Raw genomic sequence first — 24,886 nt, forward strand, 5'->3', positions numbered from 1 at the left:
AGATTGCAGGAATTTTCTCAAGTGTTTACGAATGTGCATTTTCGGATTTGACTCATTGAGTTATTTTCTGTATGGCGTGCAGATATGATAATGATATTGCAAATATGTATAAGGTAAGGCATCCTTGACTAAAAAACTACAAAATGCACCATACATTTACGTTATTTTTAAATCCATTTTCCATGTTTTTACAAGATGCGCGTTGTAAAATCCTTTAAAATATTGAAATGTATGTAATACAAAATAGTGAATAACATTAACAATCTGTTTTTGTGACCAACTCACTTGTATGATAAAAATACTGGCAATTGCAAATGTGATGTGATCAAGCAAGCAGTCGGAAGTCGGATACATTGATTTGCAGATATAGCCAAGCAATTTCGTTTGTTGCACAATGTTTTGGAAACACTTCAACTCTTCATATCTGTGGAACTAAATGTTCCATTTCAATGGGATTTCTGCAAAATGTATCTTTGCAAATGCTTAATACAAACAATCATGCAAAAAACTGAAAATTGAATATGTCCGACTCAAGTTCAGACTGATTTTGCTTGATCACACCATCAATGACACTTCTTATCATGCCAACTCATTCAATGATGAATGAAGTAAACTGTTAGCAAGTCATTTCGTAATGTAGTAGTTTAGGTATTATGACTTAGCAATAATATTGGGCTATCCCAGTTGAAATACACATATCCTCTAAGGAAGACATGATCTTAGTCTTCTACACAGGGAGTGTAGATTTCAAACGGAGTCACAACACAATAAAGTCATGTCTTCTTAAGTTCTATAGGCGTGAATTGATTTCAACTGGAATAGCCCATCAACAAAAATGCATATCATTTTAATCGTGAACGTAAATGCTAATATAGTCATTATAGTTTGGCCATAACATGTTAAATAAAGTAATATTTCTTTTTACCTTTGAACATTTATTCGCCACTTGCACGGTTCCGCCATTATGCACTATGTGCGGGAGAGCCTCGAACTGGCAGCATACATGAATGGGAATTGAACCAGTCATATAACATTCTGTGTAAGGTTACGTAATTCTTCCTTTCATGTATGCTGCCAGTTCGAGGCTCTCCCCGCATATAGTGCATAATGGCGGAACCGTGCAAGTGGCGAATACAATCATTGCATGCTGGTAAAGGATGAACTCAATTACAATGATGTGGGCGATATTGTAATACATGTAATACATTTCAAGATTCTGTAGAAAGGTCCGCATGGTATCTCCGTTTTAAAATACAAGCGATCTCGACATTCAAAAGTTGAGGTTTTATGCAGCGAATATCGGGAACGAATAAAAAATTTTTCTAAACCGTTAACTGTGTCTATACTTCGGCAATAACACCAAAGACACCAACCCGTGCATATAAGTTAACAAAGTGATTGTTGAACATTACGTATACGCATTTACGTAAAAGCACATACGTAATTGCGTAAAAACACTGCAAGAGTGCGTACCTTGCTAAAAAGGAGTTGTTTTCGCAGATAACCAGATGTTCAAAATAACAGCTCTGCAAATTTACCTTGTCACTATTTTCCGCTCCCGTGATAACACAATGGGAAAAATCTACAGGACTTCTTCCTGACAAATAACGGACTCTTATTATACAAATAACCTTCTACACGTGCTAAAAGTTGTTGTTTCGGACAAGAAAACAAAAGATAACCAGGTACGTATTTACGTAACATACTATATATCCACGTATTTCAAAGTACTCTCTTTGTTTGTTTTGTTTGTGAAAAACCAAGAAAGGTTATTATCCCGATGTCCGAATTAAACCAGACACTGTAGCACTTCTTTTCACAGCGTAGGTTGACATGGATTCTGTAAATCATGGAATGTTCAAGAAATTCTCCAAAACAAATATCAAAGTAGAGTACTTATTTTTTATTGTGGATATAATATACCAATATTTCTCTTAGTCATTAACAACACACATCTTCCTATGCTTGTAATCACTTGTCATGCTTATCCACAGACGAACATGTATGCCTAGAAGGCACGGTTTATCGTTAATTACTTACTTGCCAGTGGAACATCATTCAGTTTACACAATGACGCTCGCGTCCATTGTTCGGTGCTACAAACTTCTCCGTTTTTGGCCCCTAGAATTGTAGAAGGCCTTTGATTCAATTGACTACACGTATTTCACAGATACGTCAGTTGTGCATGCGAGCAATCGCTGATGTTTTTGGCATCAACATGATTGCTGGCCCATATAGATACCACTTAAATGAGGCATCCGTTCAATATAGAATCACCAAAAGGCTCTAATAATGAACATGTTCACCAGAATACATCAGATCCTCCATCACGATCTCGAAAGAACCCTTTTGGGGATGTACCTTCATGAATGGCAACCGTTACGTCACCCACTGTAACGTCCGTAACACATACTTTCGGCCTTTCTTCCAGTGAGTTTCTGTATTTTCTAAGTAACGCAAATTTCCCCTGTTTGATAGTGTTTGTCGGTGTTGGTAACCTTGTAACTCCGGGGTATATAGTTGTTGCTGAACTTGGTGATAACGGGGACATGAATACCTTGTTTGCTGTTTCAGTACCTACGCTGGGACATCGTTCGGGTAAAGGTGGGGGTTGTGTAGCACTTCTGGGAGATGACACATTTGTTGGAGATGGCACTATTCCAGCTAAAGGAGAGTTAACATTTCGACAGTTTCCACCAGATACAGGTTGTAAGAGTAAATCGTTTGTGTTTGAATCTAACGAAAGATGCGACGGTTTCTTCGTCGCAACTTTCAATACATTGTTTTGTGATGTTAGTGATGGAATATTCCCATTCTTATCTGTTTCTGTGACTTCATTAATCTTCGGTCTCTCGGATGTAATCTCTTTTTCACTGTCTTCTGATTCAGTCTTGTCGTCTTCCGTTTCATCCGTGTTGTTGTTCGAGTTTCCATTGTTGATCAGCTCCGCCAGGTACCTGTGCTGCTTAACCTTCGCTAAAAGCGTTCTACGCCTATTTTTCATTTCCTACGATATAAAAAAAAAAAGATTAAAAGGAAGAGCATTAGAGATACTATTTATAATGTTCCCAAATGAGTTATACAGGACGCGACAGGATTATCTGTGCAACATGTTTCTTTAATCCATCCATAGAATGATTTTCTTCCGATTATAATTATGTGCGTTTTTTTTCCTTTATATCATGTTGATGTCTTTACCATCAAGTTGCATTACTAAGAAAAATTAAAATGATATTAAGACCAAGTATATTAAACAAGAGACATGTATAATCGACAACTTTCGCGACATTTTTGTCGTTTCGTACATCTTCTTGCGTTCCCAAAGAGCAAACGAACATCTCTGTAACTGTAATGCAGCACATACGTATACAGACATTGTTGTTTTATAATACTTATTGCATGCTTATAAAGTTATGGTTCAGCTGATGAAGTTAAAAATTGAGTTGTACTATTGCGTTGTGTGTGAAGGCTTATTTTGGTGTGGTGGGGTGGGCGGGTGCATGGACGGGGTGGGTGGGGTGTAGAATGAGTACTGATGAGCAGTGTGTGCGGTGTGGATAGGGGATGAGATGGAAGGTACATTTATTGTTTAGTGTGGAGTGTGATTATGACTAGGTGTGTTTTACTGTTTTGGTGGGGGTGCACGGGGTTGTGTATAATGTGGGGATGTGTTTGCGTATAGGAGGGTGGGTACGTTGTTGTAGACGTGCTTTGGATAGTATTTATTCTTTACCTTCACCGTCATTAAAGATCTAGGTCGTCGTCCAGGTCTACCACTTCGATACTCTCGAGCCAACCTGTAAATGAGAAAACAAACAATAGGACTTAGTGGAAGAGTGTCTATATCAAGAATTTAAGAAGAATTCCATAAATTTGTTAAAGCAAATTGTAATGCATTATCACTACAGGCATATGGCCATTTTAGGCCTATGTACAATTAAAACATTCACAACCTTTAATGTTATAGCAGGTCTTGGGTTATTCCAGTTGAAATCCAGACACCCCTATGGAAGACATGACCTTAATCTACCACACAGGGGGTGTAGATTTCAAATGGAGTCGCCCATTCTTCCACACTGGGAGTGTGAATTTCAAATAGGATTCCCTGAATGGGGTGACGCCATTTTAAATCCACACCCCCTTTGTGGGAGATTAAGGTCATGTCTTCCATTGGGGTCTAAGGATTTCAACTGGAATAGCCCTACAATACAATTTTGATTTCATTGTGTTGTGTACACCAGAAATCCAGATTTTGTCACTGACACATGATCAGTCATGATCGCGGGTTATTTATTTCCTTTAAAAATTACCCCATGGGATGCTGTGTCAATTTCTTTTTCGAACGGTCTATTCTGAAATGTGTTAAAACATGCCATTTAAAATAGGCTATAAAGAATAAAAATATATTATACTTTGCACCAAACTGTTGTGACGGAGCCTATCCGTTGGCGTCAAAATTAGCTCAAATATGGCGTTTTTCTCAGCAAAAACAAATCATTTGAATTATCCAATCAAAAGTAAAAAGTCCTTTGTTTATACGCACGTTCAATTCAATTTAATTAGGATAAATGTAGCCTACAGATTGCTTTCAATATAATACACTTGTTTAAATAAAAGGGAATAGACTGGATTATAAGTGGTGTAAGTTTGACGCTCTAGGGACTCCATGGGCGGATGGGTGCACGTCTTTGTTCTGGACTGCAAAAAGTCATTTGGGCATTTTGATCATTGGATAGATATGACATAGATTACGTACGTGCTTTTCAGGCAGAATTTATAGTTATACAAACCTACATCTGTTATGAAACTATCATGAATTAAGTTATCATTAATTCCTACCCAATTCTCACATTATGAGGATATTTATTTACCATCCGCATTTGAGCCAACATTGCCCAATAACATCTCGAGAAGTTTGGTCCCAAAACATAAATAGGGTTTAAAAAAATGGCGGTTTGTAGAACAGGAAGACTATTATGGAAAGAATGATAGGGAGTATATAATGCTCTGTGGGTTCGTCAAGGGATTGTAACAATTTGTCAACAAAATATTAAACCAGTGTTAACCGTCAGGGCAGGGCACACAAACTTGACAAAGACCTGTGAAAGGTATACGCACGCGTTTCAACTTGGACTCTTTTGTCCTTCCAGCGGAAATCGTATAATGAGTGCAAAGGGGGCACGCGCTACTTGAGTCGCATCACGTTTCAGAAAAGTAAAGGCTTTAGATGATGATTTTCGCTTTTTTGCTCCAAGCGATTAGTTTATAAAGAGCAACGTACGGCGCTTGGCTTCATTTCCAAGTCGACTTTGTTGAACTCCGATATAAAATTTAAATTCATGTCGTCAGATTTGGTTCCCGCACCTGCTTTTTGTCGTCCGGCCATCTCTTTATCATACCGATTCAGTTGGTGCTGTGTTATGGGAGGGCAATGCGTGATGTGAAATCAACTCGACTGTGACAGAGATTAGCTAGCTTAAGGCACTACCAAGGAAAAAGTGTTGAAAAAAGAAAGAAAATCTGCCTTTTGTGTTTGTTCTTTTCGTCTATACAAGCGGTAACAAGTTAATGTGTTTCTTAAGTGCATTGTTGGCTTCAAATTAACAAGACTATCAAAACACTGAACCTTTTAAAGGCGAATTTGAGGTTTAGCGCTTAAACTTACTGACGTCATAATTCTTTTTAATTATTGTTATTATGGATGAAAGAAAATATCAAGATTGTTGAAATGTCGTAGAAAGTAATATCATTATCAATTATACAATATTACTTCCGCTTTGAGCATTATATGCAAAGGCCACCCAATATTACAATGATAAAATCAATTACGCATATACAAGTTATCATGATGTAGTTCTTTTGAAACACTTTTGTAAATACATCTGTTTACTTTTTATCCGATTATATTTTGATCAATTGACCAATGACGACATAAACTTTTCGGTGACATTCGAAGATAATATTTTTGAACCCACATGATCATAACAGAAGTACAGGACATTTTAACAAATTGAAGTTTGTTGAGATAGCGCTGTGGATTTCACTCCACTCACTAATCACTCCATTGCTTTGAGAATATGAATTGTAGGCTAAATTCTGAATTTCCGAAACAATAAATTTTCTGTGAACTATAAGGATTGACACAAAATTATTAAAAGATGATGAGGATATTGATGTTGATGTATGATGATGACAATGATGATGATGATATGATGATCGATTGACGACGATGATGGCGCGGCCGCCGCCACCGACGATGGCGACGACGACGATGATGATGACGACGATGACGATGATGATGATGATAGTGACGATGATGATGATAGGCCTAATGATGATGACGATGATGAATGATAGTGATGAGATGATGATGATGATGATGATGATGACGATGATGATGATGACTATGGAAAATATGATAATGACAATGACCGTGACGATGACGATATGACGATGATGACGATGACGATGATGTCACAAAACACACAAACTGTTAACTGACGTGACCAGACATTGATGTTGTTTTTCCGTAATCATGGTGATGAGTAATTACAGGATTATCAATTCGCCGCCGCGCCCGAACTTGAGTCTTCGTCACGGATCGTCAGATGCTATATTTATCTTCAAACTAAATAGTCGTACCATGCTAGTATTGCACGAAGATATATATAACCAATGATTACTAACAATCGATAGCTATATGATGCCACAGTTAGTCATAACGCCACCAAATCACGTTTAACCAATTTGTGCCTTTGAAAAGCATATTACTTAATTAGTAGTACATGTAAGGACGTTGGTTGTAAGGTCGTTTTTCCGTGTTACGGCTCCCCTGTAATGAAATGACTAACGCTGTTTTTGATTCATTTAAATGAGCAACTGATTTTGGGCTTATGTCTATATCTTGAATATTTTTATTGCAATGAAATTATAGAGGCCCTCTATTTATGCCCGTGTCTACGGATATTTTTATCGCAATGTTTGTTTTCTCTGCACTTTATTGTTTAAATTTCTAACATGATGAATGTTACACTATAATGTTTTTATATTTAATTCATTCACTAACTGTTTGTTTGTTATGGTACCATTTCAATTACGTTTGTTATTAGACTATTTCAAATTTAAACAAATTCAAAATTCATTTAGTAACGTGTGCGTGCATCAAGCCTAATTCAACCGAAGATTTTGGTCCTTGAAGTTTAAAATAACGCTTTCGTCTTTTACATCAATACAACGCCTGAACATTGAACAAATAAAATTAAGCGATAAATATTCATTGAGTGTTTACATAGGGCACGGAATTCGCATCATATATAACCGCCTGTAAGCTGAAGCATATTGTCTGCGACTCGACTCCCAGCAAAATATTCAAAGTTGAAGACTTTTTAGATTTTTTTCGTAATGATTTGGGATTTTTGTGAATTTCCTTTTTTAAAGTGCAATATTATAGTAGCAGGTTTTACGTTGTCGTGTGGCGTCGGGATAATTTAAACACTTTTTTGGAAGAGTCAAGCTACTTTTTTTAGTCACTCGTTTGAGCGACAAGATGGTCAATATTGAATTTATGCAGTCTATATATTTGCTTAATACAAGTCCTTGTCACGATTTTAATGTATAACGTTATTCTAACATAACATTATATTCAATTATATATTCAAATGGAAATAAAATTTGCAAGCGAGGGAACAATTCGGCGAACAAATATTGAACAATAACCTAACGATGCTCTTTTCAAAATTCGTTTCTATATTTTAACGAGTTTAAAGGCAGTGAAATTATTGGGATTTTTTTAAATTGTTGTTGATTTGTTGTCAATTATTGTTGTTACTAAAACAGGCTCAGGTTCTAACTTAACGGTCCCATGTTTCCCAATATCCAAATCAATTTGTGTAGGGTAGTGTGGATGAGGGGTGAGTGGATGGAGGGGTATGAAGCATGTTGTACACCTTGAGACAAATATTAAAGGGGCTTGAACCGTTCGGCGAGTTTGAAAAACTCTGAATTTGGTAATTTTCGCGTAAGATTATTAATTTTATTAGTTGTTACCGTTGTTCATTTCTTTGCCCTAAACTGATGCGGGGTCAGGCATTTAGTGTGTTTTGTACCTCTGTACCAACATATTCTGATTCCCAAGTTTTGAGTTAAATTGCACTAGCGGTTTTCTGTTTTGATATTAGAAACTAAAACATGTTTCTCAAGGACCAATGGAACAGTATGGGTGGTAACTAACCACCATGGGACTGTTTCGTTCAGAACATCCAAACGGAACACATTTCAGCCGTAAAATTGCACTGGGATTCGGAGAAAAATATGAGCTTTCTTCTGATCTCCATTTTGATAGATAAAGTCCCGAGGACAAAGTGTGGGGGGGGGATGAGGTTGTCGATCTGGTATAACACCCATTTAGGGATGACAGCCGGTTCACTGGCGGTTACCGGCGGTTGAACCGCATTCCATTGTTTAGGACAATAGAAACCGGATCCAACCGGACGGAACCGGCGGCCGAGTTTTGATTTCATCCCTTAAACTAAAGGCCAATAAAACCAAAGCAAGGATTCGTGATGTTACGATGTGCACCAGGATTAGAAAATCAGGATGTCTAGATTCAGAATCCTGACTGTCTGGTGTCTGTCACTCTATCCATCATCAGGGCCAGGGTTATCATCGTTTATATCTCCCAAAAAACGTACCTTTCCTCGAATTCCAACACCAGAGCAGGATCTAATATATTATCCTCTGGTTCCCACGTGTTGAGCCTGAAAAATAGATAAAAATATCTGATGCATTAGACTTAGGCATACATGTCAATAAATCAACATTAACACGTATCAAAAACACTATGAAATGTCAAAACAACTTCCCGTACTCACCATTAATTTAAGACATGTTAAAAAAAATATATCGTCGTTGGGCAGGAAAACCTCCTATTTGTCATTGGTCCCTTTTTGTTTTAAACATGTTCAGGTGCCACAAGGACAAAATAGGGTTTTCCTGCCCAATGACGATTATATATGTACGTCTGTAAGGGGAAAATCCCGGAAAATGTTTTTAAGGCGGTATACATATAGATGGAATTGTTCCATAAATCAATTTAAAATTCAGTGACATCTGATGTCGTGATGGTATAGCTATAGTCAAGATACAAAGTAAGAAATAAGACTTTGTATTATTTTCCCATTTCGCGATTTGATTCTATTCCTCTCGGAATATATATGACAGCTATGTTTTCATTACCCACTCCACTTCTCAAATGGTATTTACGCCCCCTAGCGCCCACAATTGTCACCAATCTTTTTTCCATGGCAACTCGGTACGAAACGTTGCATTTAATACACGTATCATCTATTTTAAGAATATGTAAGAGAAGATCCCCTTTTATAATAGATAGCGGTCCATTAAAATCCAGTACAAACACTTCAAGAAACAAGTGCTTTCAAGATCCGTTTTTAAATAGTTAACCTCAGGAAACGTGCAGGCTATTTTTGAAGGAATTTTCAGATCAATAATTCAGCCGCTGTTAAAAATAATATACATTTTATTCTCTTCACAAATTATGTACCACATCCTATAGAACCTCGATTCGTATTGCAATTTCTAAAATCATCAGAAATATGCACAGTTTCGTTTAGACCAATTCATTGAAACCTTTTGAAAACAATCTAACATATAAATTAATTAATTTCTTCTTTGTGATGTAGCCTACATGAATCCCGTCTATAGTTGACTTCATTTTTTAATTTTAAGATCTCACGCGCGTTTTAGTGTCAAATTGGAACTAAAATCGTACCATGTCGCGGATCAAACCAGGCTGGCTACAAAATCGTGTAAGCAATTTATTCACCAAGCCCAGACTAGACATCTAATGAAATAAAATGACACCATTTACATTAAAGTTTAAACAACTTGAACTCTAAATAATGCGATTACCATTTAATTCTGTTTAACATTTGCGATGACTATTTCATCACGCAGTTTAACACTACATGCAGTATAACCGAATTTTAGTCTGACGTGATTTCACAGGAGCCACAACACGCTCATCTATCGAGGCACAGTTCTTTAACCCCAACACATTTGTACATTCATTGAATGACCTTTGAAAATTTGGGTACAAAACTCATACTCTCCACCTTGAGGTCAAATTTTGCACTATGATTATGTAATTAAGGTTATTGGACTATGCCATTGAGATGAGGCTCTTGTGGACCATAGTGTATACACAGATATATTGTAAGTGATCCAACAATGACGTGTTCAAAACCTAGTTGTTTTTTTAATTTTCTATTTCAATGCTTACCTGCTGGGGCAACCTTTCCATTTGACTAGATACTGAACCTTTCCCTGCATAGATGATAAATAAAAACAAACAATACAATAAGAAATGTGTGTTAAATATCATAACAAGTTTGAACTTGGCATGAAACGAGTTTAACTCTTTGATCACGAAGATGATTAAGCAGATTAAGGGTTACTTACATATACAATACAAATAAATACAACCTAAGGGGGTACTACACCCCTGGCCAATTTTGTGCCTATTTTTGCATTTTTCTCCAAAATTATAGCGCATTGGTGACAAGTTAAAGATATGTATATTATAGGGGCTAGGACTACAACTACTGCACTGAAAATTCAGCAACTCAAGGCAAATAGTTATTGATTTATTGATCAAATATTGGTTTTCCCTCATTTTCGACTGTAGTGTAACTCCATAACTTTTGTCTGTGCTGAATTAAAATTCCCAGTGCAGTAGTTGTAGTCCTTGCCCCTATAATATACATATCTTACTTGTCACCAATGCGCTATAATTTTTGAGAAAAATGCAAAAATAGGCACAAAAATGGGGCAGGGGTGTAGTACCCTCTTAAACTCAAATAAAATATTGTATAGGGGATGGACTAAATAGGTAGCCTAAATAAATCTAACGTAGGTATTTCATGTATGAATAGGCACTAGGCCCTACCTCATTTTACGGTTGAAATGTCCTTTTTTTTGGCACCATGCTTCAATGCCTTCTCATCACGCTTCGATCATCAAGTTAGTGGTGAAATTCGTCAAACACGTTTAAATTAAACTCAAGGTTAATAATTATATGAATGTATTTGGTAAGGTTATTGTATCCAAATATTTGTCATCATAGTTTGGCCTGTTTGGGCTTTAATGACCTTCTCCTTATTTATTTTTGTCCAGTTATACAGTAAGGTCATTTCACATACGTAACAAATGGAAATGTAAAGTATTCGTCCACAGTACAAATATCATATATTTCCGCACGTCCGTAGCAAACTACCTTTAAAATGTCTGATGCACATAAATGAAAGAATTAATTGCAACTTAATGTTATATTAACAACACATGAGAAAGATTATTATATTAACAATTAACATACTAATTATTATTATATTAACAACATAATATTAAAAGAGCTCATTTGCATATAGTATAGGCCTAGGCCTATATATTGAAAGATATAGTTAATACAATGCATCTAGAGCCGCATAAATCTTTAAATAATATTGTGGTTTTTTTTTGAGAATCTTGGTATCCTTTTCATACTGGGAATTATAAGGAGGCACAAAAACATCTACTATAGATTTCTTTCCCTGTCTCAATTGATATTAATGATATTGCTTTTGTAACTGACTCGTTATGTACCGGTATAAACAATAGGCTACAACAAGGGCGCGGTGCTTACATTTCAAAGTGCTGTGTGGGCGGGGGTGGGTGTGGCACCTAGTAATAAGTGACGACGTTTTATGTCTTTGAAAGATAGTATGACCCTCACACACGCCAATGATACCACACCCACACACGCCCAACATCACTCCCATGTGCGACCCCCCCCCCCCCAAACACGAGGGGAGCAACCCGGGGACCACCCCCCCCCCCAAAAAAAAAGGATATAGCAAACAGGGGGGGTGGGTGGGTAGAGATTTAGAGAACCTGTTCAGATACTGGTACAGTGAAGCAGGGCTATTTTGACCCCATTTATATCTTGCATAATTATGTTACGAGTACGACACCACTCCCAAGGGAACCTCATACCGGACCCCCCCCCCTGAATGCCCACCACCCATAGGGTTCGACACCGACCCCACCAACAACCTATTCCTCCACACCTGGTCCCATGCACAATATCCTGACACATCCCACTCACCCACACACCCCCACCCCTACCCGGCCCCCGTCACCCTCACACCCGCGTGCAATGTGCATCATTTACCCTCTGGGATGTCAATGTGATTATTTTAGCGCATTATCAACTTGCATTATTAACCAACAGTTCACAAAATCAAGGTCACCTCAAAATATTCCCGTTTCTCCGCGCTGAGTCCTTTCCCCACATCAAGTTCAACTTTATCATAACATTTGACCTAGATGCATAACCCCTCCATTTTATACAGGGACTGGGGAATTCCCATTCAGTATACCGTATACCCTACAGCTAACTATACTAATATATTCGAGTCTACCAATTTATAAATCTAAACTGAGCCACTCATGATCATCAGATATCGATATGGTTATAGAATCCAACAGCAAAAGCCAAAAAACACACCACCACTAATCACACGAAATAGATAGCTAGCTATATAATTGACCCAATAAAAAAAACAACGACACAAAAAACATACATTTAATAATTAAGATCCATCTACTCAATACTTCGTTGCCATACCACGCATCTCAACATAGGATGTAGCCATCATGGTAATTTTTAATCGTGTAAGCGCATATCATGATATCACGTTTAAAGGTGACAGTAGATATGGTAAGGTCAAAATATTTGTATACACAAACGAGTTTCAGCTCCTTACAGCCGTACCGGTTAACTAATTTCCGTTGAGACGGTTAACATCATGGTATAACCCATGAACTACACGTGAGTAAACATAGCTCAGTATTTTCACCAAAAAAATGACTACATTCTTGGAAATTATTAAATTGCCATGATTGTATTATGATCCCGGAGCTGGCCTGGTGTGATTAACTAAACAGATCATGATGATCCATTTAAGTGATAACTGCACATCTGCAATTGAGTGCAATTTATTAGCAGAATAAAACAAATGTCTATAAATGCAATAGCTGTAAGCATATTACTTACATTTCTAGTACGTCTCTTCTTTATATAATCCGCTATAAAAACCGTATTCGTATCAGCATCCATCCTTCGAATTCAATTATTCAACTCAGCTATACACACAAACAGTTGCTGCTAGATTAGCAATGTATATTTCAAGAAACAAGACCTCACTGTCACAAGTGAGGTACAATAATATGAAAAATGTTTGGTGCAAGAAGAAATTTCACCTCACTTTACACAATTTGTTAGAGAACATGAAAAATACAAGTAAATAGTCCAGTTATTTCCAGTAGTTTGCGAAGTCGTGATTGTTTTTGCATGAGTTCATCACACCATGCGTGTCGCAATCCACACACGTTATGAACCAGTCAATGTTATGAACTGGCGTGTTCAAATAATATCCCAATTATCTCCGGGCTTGAAAAATATAGCACGGTTCACTCTGCAGCAACAAACTATCGTCTGCGGTTTTCAAAGTGCACCCTATTCATTGGCTATGACCAGTAATATTACCGCCACCAAGCACGAAAAGATATGATGAGTGGCACATGTGCGCTAAACGGTTTTATGCCAACGTTAGTCTCAGGCTGCATCTGGTCATCACGGTTTATTAGGAATGACAAATGTTAGAAACGACACAACCCGGCTGTGAAGAAGACTAGTGTCAACTCCGCCTTGAAAATACATCAGACAATAATCTCTTACACCAAGCGCAACTGTTCTGCACAATCATATCGCTTGAAGGTTAATTCTCGTAAATACTGCATTGTGAGTAATCGCCTGATTAGTCTGCCAGGTTATTTCCACTAATGACGTCATACATTGGAAGGTTTGTTTACATGTGACGTCATCAATCCCGCGGGATCACGCTGAAATTTGTTGTGTGTGTTCGTTCGGGTGCATTGATTTTGTTAGAAGTGGAGCTTTTTGTGCTTTTGTGGAAGAGGAAAGGTTTACATAGAAATAGGACACGTTGGTACAATATATCACAATAAATTAGTGAAATTAAAGGTACACAACCTTCAGGGCAAGCATAGAAGCATTGACCGTGAAACTACGGAATGAACTGCTTTGTCATGTTTCTTGGTGTCCAAAAAAAATCAAAAGATCGAATATCTCAAGTTGCAAACTGCATCCATTTATGGTCATCTAAAATGTCTCGAAATTTCTCTTTTGTTCCACAAGCAGTGCCGATATGTGCATGAATTTTGATGATACCAATGTAATCAACATGCAATCAATCTATACGAATAAATGGTTAAGAAACGCATGGTCATAAACATTAGGCTAAATATTTCTATAGTGTTGCTACAAAAACGAAGCGTACAAAGACAAATAAACAAAGCAAAAGAACAACATGAGGAAAAGATCAGAGATAACTAGGCTACTGGCTACATAATTTGAGGATATTAATGTACATATGTACATGATGATTTGTATGGAATGCATTCAAATTATATCCGACACCCGTTATCAAACTCAAGTGAATGACATTAATGCTTCTTTTTTTTTTAACATATAGTGCGTTCTTACATAATATTATATACACAAATATATTTGACATTTTATGACAACAAATGATCTTCTTCAAAAATTTAACGAGAAAAAAAGTACACCAATACAAGATCAGACTTTCATTACTAACCTAAAAACATTATGCAATAATTGCATTGTTAACGTGACAAAAAAGACTGCAAACTAAAAATGCAATGTAGCTAGATTTTAAATAGATTGCGCCACATTTCTGCAAAATGAAATAAATCTGAAGTCTAAAAGAAACAATGACGTCAGACTTAATTGTCAGTCATTCACTACAAGCTAGTAATTCGGTAATATTTTATATTAGGCTATACTGAGTGTCCAACAAAATGACGTGATATAATCGAATTGTAAACAATTAATTGACACGGTCATGTAAACAATAACACAACGCTATTACGCTAGCGTAGTAACTAAGCAGTTGTCTAATGCTATCGTAATGTGTCACGTTAGTCTATATTATAGGACATTGAATCTTGTGGAGGAAAAGCTAGGAAATTTAGTTAGGAAGTTATAAATTCATAATTTGTGTTACTCTCATGCTTACGGGTCAAATGCATTTGCATTGCCATTACCTACCTGTATGGGGCCTCTCCTTTTCTGGGTTACTCCTAGTCCTAGCTACAATGTATACGATATTATAAGGTTAGAATTAGGAATTTAGGATTAGCATTAGGGTTAGAATTAGCTTATAACTTTCTTACACGAAATATTACTGACATCGACCCATTTTATTCTGAAGTCAAATTAAGTAAGCCCGGAATAGCGCGAAATTAGCGATTGTTTGAGCTTGTTTGATAATCTTCTGACTTAAAGGCCTCCGACGGTATTCAGTGATCCCAGCAAAAGTGTAAAAATTTAACTTTTTTTTATAAATTGTCTAAAAGCGAAAGATACGTCATTTATTGTCATTAGGTGTTTTTGAAATTAAATATTTGGCAAAAAACAAAGAAAACTGTAGTATCGATAAAGTTGAAGCGCCATTCAAAAACATGTAGCTATAATTGCTCTAGGCCCTACTTTAGATTTAAAGATTACAGATTCAGGTAAAATGTGTTATTTTGTCTTTTGATACTCTATGATGACGCTAACAAATGTGCCAACATCTGAATTTTGATGCTTTTTACGATTCTCCGGATCAGCAAATCACTGAATATGGCTTTAATATGATTATTAAACCAAAATGGAGAATAGCATTGCTCAAATTTAGTACTAAATACATCACCAGGTTCAATATCCGCCATATTATATTTCAGTGTTGAATAAAATCAACCCGAAGTAGCTTGATATATTGCTACTCGTAGAGTTTAACATTTTAAGCTGCCAAAATCTGAAGCATTTTTGGCTCCAAATCAAAACCATAATTCATGATTTAAAGGTTAGGTTTACATTGTAGGCAATTTAAACATGTTTAAGGGGCACTTCGGGTTTTTTTTAAACGTCACTCATACCATATGAAATACATTATACATTGTCCATTAGCCAACGTAAAGTATTGCTTTATTGCTGAATTCAGCGGACCAGGGCTGATAAATACTGTAATACAATTGAGTCGTAAAAAACTTGTGATGGTTTTGTAAATATTTTGTTGATCTATTAATTGAAATTCATTGTGAGATCTAAAAACACCCCATTAATGTCTAAAAACACCCCATTAATGTCTAAAAATGCCCATTCATGTCTACAAAGTGGGGTGTGTGTGTGTGTGTGTTTTTCGATTTGCGTGGAGCGTCAGTCACAATGGATAACGTGGAAATGCGAGAATATTCTGGTAAAACCGCGTAAAATTAAATACCCTGCATGAACAATGCACGATTCACACACCGCTCGATTAAGCATTAAGAATTTTCCTTTTTCTTTTTTACAAGTTCAGTTGGCATCAACTTATATATTTTTGAAGATTAAAACCCACATTATATGTTGTTGAATAGAGTATTCTTAGCATTATAGGCTTAATTAGAGAAAGAATGTTAATGGCATTTTCAAGTTGTCACATTATATTGAATTGAATCAAATGGCATTATTATTTCAAATCAAAGATGCGAATGACGTCTTTGAAAATGATATGAGGATATCGGGTCACCAACGATTACCTTTATTACTCGTTAGGCTACTCCTAACACCTGCCCTTTTCAATGTTTCAACTAATTTACTAGATAAATTCATTAAGTCTCTGTCTTCAGCGTCAGATTAAATAGCAACCGTTTCCAGGAAATCCGTGATATGATGAAGCTCTGAAAAATGAAATTAACCTGTTTTGCCCTTCATTCTTAATTGCATTAAAGTGTGCTACCACCAGATCACTATTAAAATATGATAAAATAATAAGCTTTAACCATAGACCATGTTTTAAATGGTCTATGCTTTAACACTGTCTTGATTCAGCAGCATTTGTTTAAATAACCTCGCATAATAAACAAAACAGAAACCATGTTCAAAAACATAACATAACTGCGATCAATACACTAAATTGGACTCGAATGACTTTATTATTATTGTCTCAACAAAACATTGACCTCGATCATATCGTTGTGGTTGGGATTTTTTCTAGCCTTTTGTTAGCCTTTCTACCACATTGTCAGGTGATTGAACAATGCGTATTCAAACAAGTGCAATAGCTGCTACTTTTAAAGTTAATAACAAACCTGATCATCGCCAAAAAGATGAGTAAAAACAGAAAGCAGAAGACTGAAACTGTATTCCGAAGGATCAATGGATCATTCCGAAGGTTCATTACTTCAAAGGGTCGTTACTCCGAATTTACAACAAGGCCCCCCAACATGCCCAAGGCCAGGAGTATTCGGACCCTTGGAGTAATGAGCTTTCGGAAAACACCTTTGTGTAAATCCGGAGTAACGACTCTGCGGAGTAAATGATCCTTCCGAAATAACGGTCCTTCGGAATAATGATCTGTTTCCAAAGAAAGTAGACCTAACGGTATATCTAATGTACGAGAAAGTGGAGCAGCGATCTTGGATGGTGTGCAGGCGCTGGTCCTGGCCAGGGTTTGTTAGCCCGAAAATAAGATTCACTATATAGTCCGAAACATATAAAAGGATTCGCTAGTCAAGAAGTTAGGATTGTGGCAGGGCATTAGGGTTAGGTACTAGCAAACCTTTTGGACAAGCGCACTTATACAATCTTATATACTAGCGCAGAAATACAAATAGAACGTTAACTTTTGTTAGAGTGTATTAGGTATCACAGGAAAGACTGCGAGGTCTTTTAGGAAACCAACATTTGCAGTAAATACCGGAATAATTGTATCCATTTTTTACGATTGCGGCAATGAACTACAAGTGACAGTTTTACATTAACAATGATTTTAATCATTGTTAATGATTAACCTTTAAAAAGGTATCACAGATTTTCAGACCTCGTAAGGTATCACAGATTTCGTAGACCGTCGTCCGGTTGGTTCGAATTTTGCATTCTAAAATTCTTCCTTTAGTTCATTATATGATGATATCATTATTATATACAGAGATGCCACTTTTCCTACTTTTGTCTGAATTCCTACTTTTTTAAAGTCAAAATGCCCGTTTTGGGCCTTTTTCTTCTAAATTTACGCGCTATTTCAAGTTTTCAGACTTTTTTAGAGTGGTACTTAGTGGCATCTCTGTATATATTCTATTGTTTTATGCCGCCTGTGTATGACAAGACTAAGTTACTTAAATGAACTGAACAGAGTAATATAGTTTAAATACATCGCCCATTATGCTTATTTATACCTCAATTTTGAAGTTCTTTTTTATCTATTTTCTGGAATAGCCCATTCCATGTAAAATGTTTTAATCTGATTAAAATTGGGCATACTAATGATTTATATAAGTTTTTATTTAAATTTAAGAATGGGAATAAAGGTATTGTTTTTAGCCGCTGACGTGCATCTATATGGCTTCGCCTCGTTGTTGTACTTAAAATGATGATGTCGCCCGTGTTACATAAGATGGTAGATGCAAACAATACCTTTACTGCAGGAGAGTAATAGTTTAAATACTAGTAGCTGAGAAAAACAATCACCAATTTAAACTGTTGTTGCTTATTTACATAAATTTTCAAACAATTCAAACCAACCAAACTAGGAAAGAGACAACAAGTAACCTGGGACGTTTACTAATACGGCAGCCTTTAAATTTTCTATTTTCTCTGTCACGCACACTTGAGTGCAAGGCAGCTTCAGGGTTATTGTTTCGGTTTTCATCATTCAACAAAGAGTTAGTTTATTTGTACAAATGAAACGTGTGTTGAGAAATTGCAAGAACTCGAATTAATCAGTCAACAACAAATCAAATCTGATTCAACCACTGTTGATCGTAATTATTGAATTACACCCACTAAAAGGACATTTAGTAATTGTTTGTTACGCGTAACAGAATCTACAATCCGCCTTTGTTCCTTAGTCTCATCTTTTTGTTCCCAGTCCGTGGGTTGAAATAATCTGCATTCATTTATCTGCAAATTTATTCCTCATAATTATATTTAACAATGATGGCCATCGTCCGTATTGCATTGGGTGGAGCACGGGATCATCTTTTATCTTAGGATGAATCATTATCGGTTTGACCTGTTTTAGCTTTAACATGTTATACACTTCTAGTGCCCGTTTCTATTCATCGTTATGTATTCTTCTCCCGTGCATTATTTTCGCGAACTACCCTTCACAGCCCAAATTATATAAACCTGCACGCTAAACAATGCATTATCTAAAACCTGCACGCTAAACAATAGATTCTAGATAATACGTGCACGCTCAAATACTAGAAATACTACTTTCACATAACCATAAAGTAGAGTTAGGTGGCGCTTTAGACACAGAGATCACATAACTATATAATTGTCTGTTCGATATATATACCAACAAAAAAGTACGAATATACATTCTGTGGTGTTAAAATGGTATAGTTACAAACGGTGTTCTATAATAGTGTACAACTTACCGAATAAGGTGCAACTCGCTAGACTTGAGTCCAGTCCTCGTTTACGGAGTTTAGGATTAGGGTTTAGGGTTGGGATAGGGCAGTCTTGTAATAAGACTAGTAGAGTTGCACCCTTGCAAATATCATTGTCATAAATTATGATTAATGACCTCAAATAAATCAAACATCAAATGAGAATAATCGAGCTTCTATTAATTAAAAAGGGCCAAAAACAGGTGGATCATAATTATACAAGATGACACCATTGCAAAATATTCAGCATTTTACAAATGAAATACATGTAGGCCTATATCTAAAATAACATAGCCGGGCCTGGGAAACACACACTAGCGCATAATATCATGATCATGCTTTATAATACCATAGGCCTTCAAACACATGTGTTTGAAGGCCTATGATAATACTGAACAAATTGTTAAATCCCAATGTCGTGTGTTTTAATATAAGTAGTTCAAATTATAGAGCTATAAAGTCCAGTTGATATTCACCGTAGTACTAGTCTGACATCTAAATCGATCGTTTCCAACTGGTTCAGTGCTCTCTGTGTTCGAAACCACGATATTAAATGATCACAACATAAAGTCAAGTCAATTAAACCATGCGTGAATAAGTTACCTAAGTATGACGTATGGCGCAATCGATACCATTGATTACAGGGATTGATTTTCTTTACCAGTTAAATGCTACGTAGCTGGTCAATGTCCTGACGGTGTTTTTAAAATGTAAGATATTTTCCCTAATATTAAAACTAATATAATGAATGCAGCAATTAATATTGCCTATTGTTTTAATAGGCCTACACTCAAAGTGTATGACGGATAATGTACTCGTGCAAATGCATTCGTCAAGATAATTGCACTTGCCATGGAGTTATTGCATTTAGCTTTCGAGCCTATCGGCTCTCAAGCTATAATGCAATAACTCCACGGCGCGTGCGATTATCTTGACGAATGCATTGCACTCAGTTCATTATCCTTATCATAAGTCAGAAAACAAGATGGCTGATTTTTTTCACGTGAAGCCGTGATCGTCTATAAGCGACGCTTTCTTACAGAAATACATAGTAATTATCCATAGAATGTTATCTATTTACAACGTTTTCAAATTGTTTCAATTTGAATGTTGATAATTCTTAGTCAGTATTAATGCATGTATTTCGAAACAATGATGAAAGATATTAACATAAGTACGTGCGTACTAAGCCGGGTACTAAAGCGGTGCCTGGTTTTCAGTAGGGGGGGGTCGTCAGGATGGCCAACTTGTGAGACGGAGACGGAGGGGGTCTGAGGGAGGGGGAGTCTGAGGGGGTGCTCGGAAATGGAGATTTTAAGAATAAAAATAGAGTCGAAATGGACTGGATGAATTGATGCATAGTTTTAAAGTGTAATTTTTAAAGTGTAACTTTTTCGAATTTCGACTGCATGTATATTATACCATTACGTTCTTCCTTAAAAAATTAAAAACTATGAACACTTTTTTTGCAAGAATACACCTCGTTACGCGTTTGTCACTTGAGATAATTATTAGCTCGTACTTGCTCTTTTGATGTCGATTGTTCCATATGATAGTTTCTCTCTTTTCTTTCTACGTCCTTTCCCTATTTCTTACATCGTTTTTTGTTTGTTTTAAAAACTAGTGGTTCGATCGAACTCGAATCCTGATACGGGCTTGCCAACACAGTTTGGTTGCTTTGTGCCATATAATGATGACAATGCTTGCTTTGTGCAATAATATACTGTACACGTCAGCAAATATTAACAAACTATAGAATGTTCAACCATAACAAATATATTCAAAACTTTGATATGATGTTTTAAAAACCGCAAAATCGAGTACGTGACAATTTTGTTCATTCAAGTTGAAAATTATTAAATCACCGCTATGGATATCACTGGCTCTGATCATAATAATAAACTCTTTAATAAAGAAAGGAAAAGTATGACTATGCTTTCAAGACTTAGGTTACCAAATTTGATTTTAATAATATACAGTTGCGTTATATTTTCTAATTTCCGTATCAATTGGGTTTCAATTTACGGAAATTATTGAATAAAGGTGATTGCTATTGTGCCACATTAAACCTTACTAATATAAAACGCAGGTTTGCGTCTGGTCGTCCCAGGGGTCCATTTCACTAAACTTTACGAAGATTTCGTAAGTCTCAAAATCATTCGTAACTTACGACGAGTCGTAAGTTCAATTTCACTAAACAAACATGACAAACTTACGAACAGTACCCTTTGTAAGTAATATATGCAGGGATTTACTGTACAGGGACCCATTGGGTATTCGTAACCTTACGAACGGTTAGGCCTACCTGAGTTGCGAAGGGTTAAAAGTTTATTGAAATGGACCCCTGATGCCCTTTCCCGAAAATATCGTGTTCCAGATTTTTTCCCGATTTGCACAATTTTTAAATCTCAGCAAAATCACACTGTAATGCATGGTTGGATCAGAATAGTATAAACTTTGGCTGGATCGATGTAGGCTACATGATGTACATATATCACTGTACATTTTATATACGCTGGCGAAGTTACGTAATAATCGGATTAACTACCATAGCAATATATCTATTATATGATTGACGACAGGTGATGAGTGCAACCTGCTTGTAGTGCAGCGCGGTATTATTCAAAATTGTTTGTACCTATTGCTATGGTAGTTAATCCGATTAATTACGTAACTTCGCCAGCGTATACAACTTTGTCCTTAAGGTTACGCAATGACATGATTTGCATCAATTCCTCTCTTCTTAGGTGACAATAATGTCACTAGTTAAAAGATTGTTAAAATACAAAATATAGCTCGAAAATATAACGAAATCTGTTGATAGTAAGCTTTCTAAAATGAAGTGAATTTAAAAATGACATGGTGCTTGAATGTAGTAATAAATTCAAACCCCAGCAACAAAGGTTTAATCCCTATGGCTCATAATAAAACAATTACTAAAATAAGAATCCTTAGACATTTACTTTTAAGATGCACTGTGAATTTTCTACCTACGATGTTTATTTTCAGAAAAAATAATTTTGAATAAGGCTATGCCCCGGCCCCCGCACTCCGTGCATCCGCGGGTATTCATATCATGTCTTGTCAAAAATTTCGCGAAATAAGGGGTGTTTTCAGATGAAGAAACGCGATTCGCGAAACACACACAAAAGGGGTATTTTTAAACGACGTGTTCTCGAAATTGAAAAAAAAAAGGTATTTTCATCTAGCAGCCTACGCGTTTCTGCCAGAAAAGAGAATATTAGAAATATCGTTCGCGTTTTAGCGAAAATAAGGGTATTGTCGAAGGGCAAATAATTCGCGAAATCACTAAAAAAAGGGGTGTTTTTCCCCTAAAAACTTCGCGAAATAAGATGCAAAAGGGGGTGTTTTTAAAGTTCACCGACAAGCATGAATACCTGCGGATGCACGGAGTGCGGGGACCGGGGGCTATGCATCATATTGAGGTCAGATTTTGTCGTAGCCTTAATGATATCATAGAGAAAAGAGATCTTATCGTACTTTCTCCCATGATGAGCCGGGGATATTCTATCTGGAAGTAGAATACTAGTAGCCAAAATTAAACAATGAGCAATGTTCATTCTAACCATAGACCATTTAAAACATGCATTAGGAAACGAATTTGGAGAAAACCTTCTGTTAATAAAATACTATGCTGAGCCACCAGCCTGGGTGGCTCACGCTCCAATAATTTCAGATGATTGAGCTCAGTAATACATCAAAGAATGTCTTCCAATTCATGAAAACAAATAGATAATCAGCTTATCGGATTAAAAGCTTAGAGGGAAGGTATTGCTGCTCAGCGAGTGTTTGTAATTATCAGAAAGTTTCTCCAAATTCGTTCTCTAATGATGGTCTACATGTATGTTCTAACGGTCACTTTGCCTACTTTTCTACTGAATATTTTGAACACAACACAACACAGCATATAATTATTGACATGATTGATGTAATATAAATTGCGTGTTTCTTAAATAAGAAAACCCAGACTTAGACATGCTTGAGGGGGGAATAAATGAGTAAAGTTGGTTGACCGCTAGACTAACAAGAGTTAAATCAAGTTGATATGCTTCTATTTATATATATATGCCCAACACTACTTATATTATAAAACAATACTATAGCATTATGTTTTAAAGGTCGTGTGGATTTTACTCTGGATTTTATTCTTTATTCAAATGCGCATCTTAAATAAATATTGTTCAATGTCAAATTAGAGAATTTTAAACGGATTATTGGTAATAATTACTAATGATTTCACAAGGTTGTTACGATTGAAAAATTAGTTATAAATTATATAGAACTAAATAGTCCAAGGTATGTGTATACGTGTTTCCCACAATCACGACAATTATGTGCCCAGCATGCAGCACGCACCATTTGGGCTGGAAGGGTTTTTTTTTTTAAAGGTGTGTCAAGTTGTTTTTTGTTGGTTTTTTTCACATGTCGTTTCTCTTTAAAAAAATTTCCAGGCGCTTGGAAATCTAATGGTGTGTCCCAAAAAGTAACACACATTAATCAAATCTAAGACAAAGAAAGAAAACAGTTTTATATGCCTGATTCCAGGTTACATGTAATTAGAACCCCCCCACCCCCAAAAAACAACAACACATCCTAATATTATAGTTTTTTATATTTACACGTCGGGGATTAACGACAGTTCTATTCTGCGTTAAAACACGCTATCAAGCAATATACTTAAGGCTAAAATACAACATTTCTTTGAATTGCTGTAACATACATTCTGTTTATTATGATAATAATGTATCAAAATATGATGCTTTTTCTTCAAACGTGTATTGCCATTATTGTATATAACCCATCGATATTTCAAATGTATAGGCCTTAACCCCTTATGCTTCGGGTAAAAACACCGGCAACGATGTAGTTGCATTAAGAATTTCCATTTTTTTCACAATATAATATATTAATGGCAGGTAGACCAATTGAGGTGCTTTTAAAACTGCTTATATGATATACATGATATACGAGATAAGATGTGACGGTGAAGAGACGCTATAGTGACGATAAACATATAGGGAAAAAACAATGATATTTACAGCAATCATAGACCATGGTCCGGTTTTCATCGTTTAGAACAATAGAAACCAGACGGAACCGGACGGAACCGGCGGTCAACCGCCGGTCGAGTTTTGATTGCATCCCTATTTTCACCCCTGTAGGGGTTCTATGTTGTGGAAAATAATGTTGCGAACGCATAGGCTGGGATCATGGAACTATACGACGGTTGACCAGTACAGTAACCTCATAGTAAGGCCTTTGAATCTTTCAGCAAAGCAATTATAAG

At 36.3% G+C, this 24,886-nt stretch overlaps 1 protein-coding gene across 1 annotated transcript; it reads right to left on the minus strand.

Moving 5' to 3' along the window:
• Nucleotides 1-1,600: 1,600 nt before the first annotated feature.
• LOC140151132 (uncharacterized) lies at nucleotides 1,601-13,640 on the minus strand. The gene is made up of 5 exons (XM_072173354.1): nucleotides 13,109-13,640; nucleotides 10,298-10,341; nucleotides 8,691-8,756; nucleotides 3,734-3,797; nucleotides 1,601-3,007 (listed from the first exon to the last, which is right to left on the minus strand). The coding sequence occupies exons 1-5, from the start codon at nucleotides 13,169-13,171 to the stop codon at nucleotides 2,303-2,305; spliced, it is 942 nt and encodes a 313-aa protein (XP_072029455.1). The 5' UTR covers nucleotides 13,172-13,640; the 3' UTR covers nucleotides 1,601-2,302.
• Nucleotides 13,641-24,886: the final 11,246 nt, after the last annotated feature.

The sequence above is a fragment of the Amphiura filiformis genome, chromosome 4 (assembly GCF_039555335.1).
Source record: "Amphiura filiformis chromosome 4, Afil_fr2py, whole genome shotgun sequence".
NCBI lineage: Eukaryota > Metazoa > Echinodermata > Ophiuroidea > Amphilepidida > Amphiuridae > Amphiura > Amphiura filiformis.

Excerpts from the sequence above, each read along its gene's own strand:
- LOC140151132 (XM_072173354.1), bottom strand. The coding sequence starts at position 13,171 with ATGGATGCTGATACGAATACGGTTTTTATAGCGGATTATATAAAGAAG. Across the intron at positions 3,798-8,690 it reads GTGTTGGAATTCGAGGAAAG|GTTGGCTCGAGAGTATCGAA; the intron begins GTACGTTTTTTG and ends TCTCATTTACAG. Across the intron at positions 3,008-3,733 it reads GATCTTTAATGACGGTGAAG|GAAATGAAAAATAGGCGTAG; the intron begins GTAAAGAATAAA and ends TTTATATCGTAG.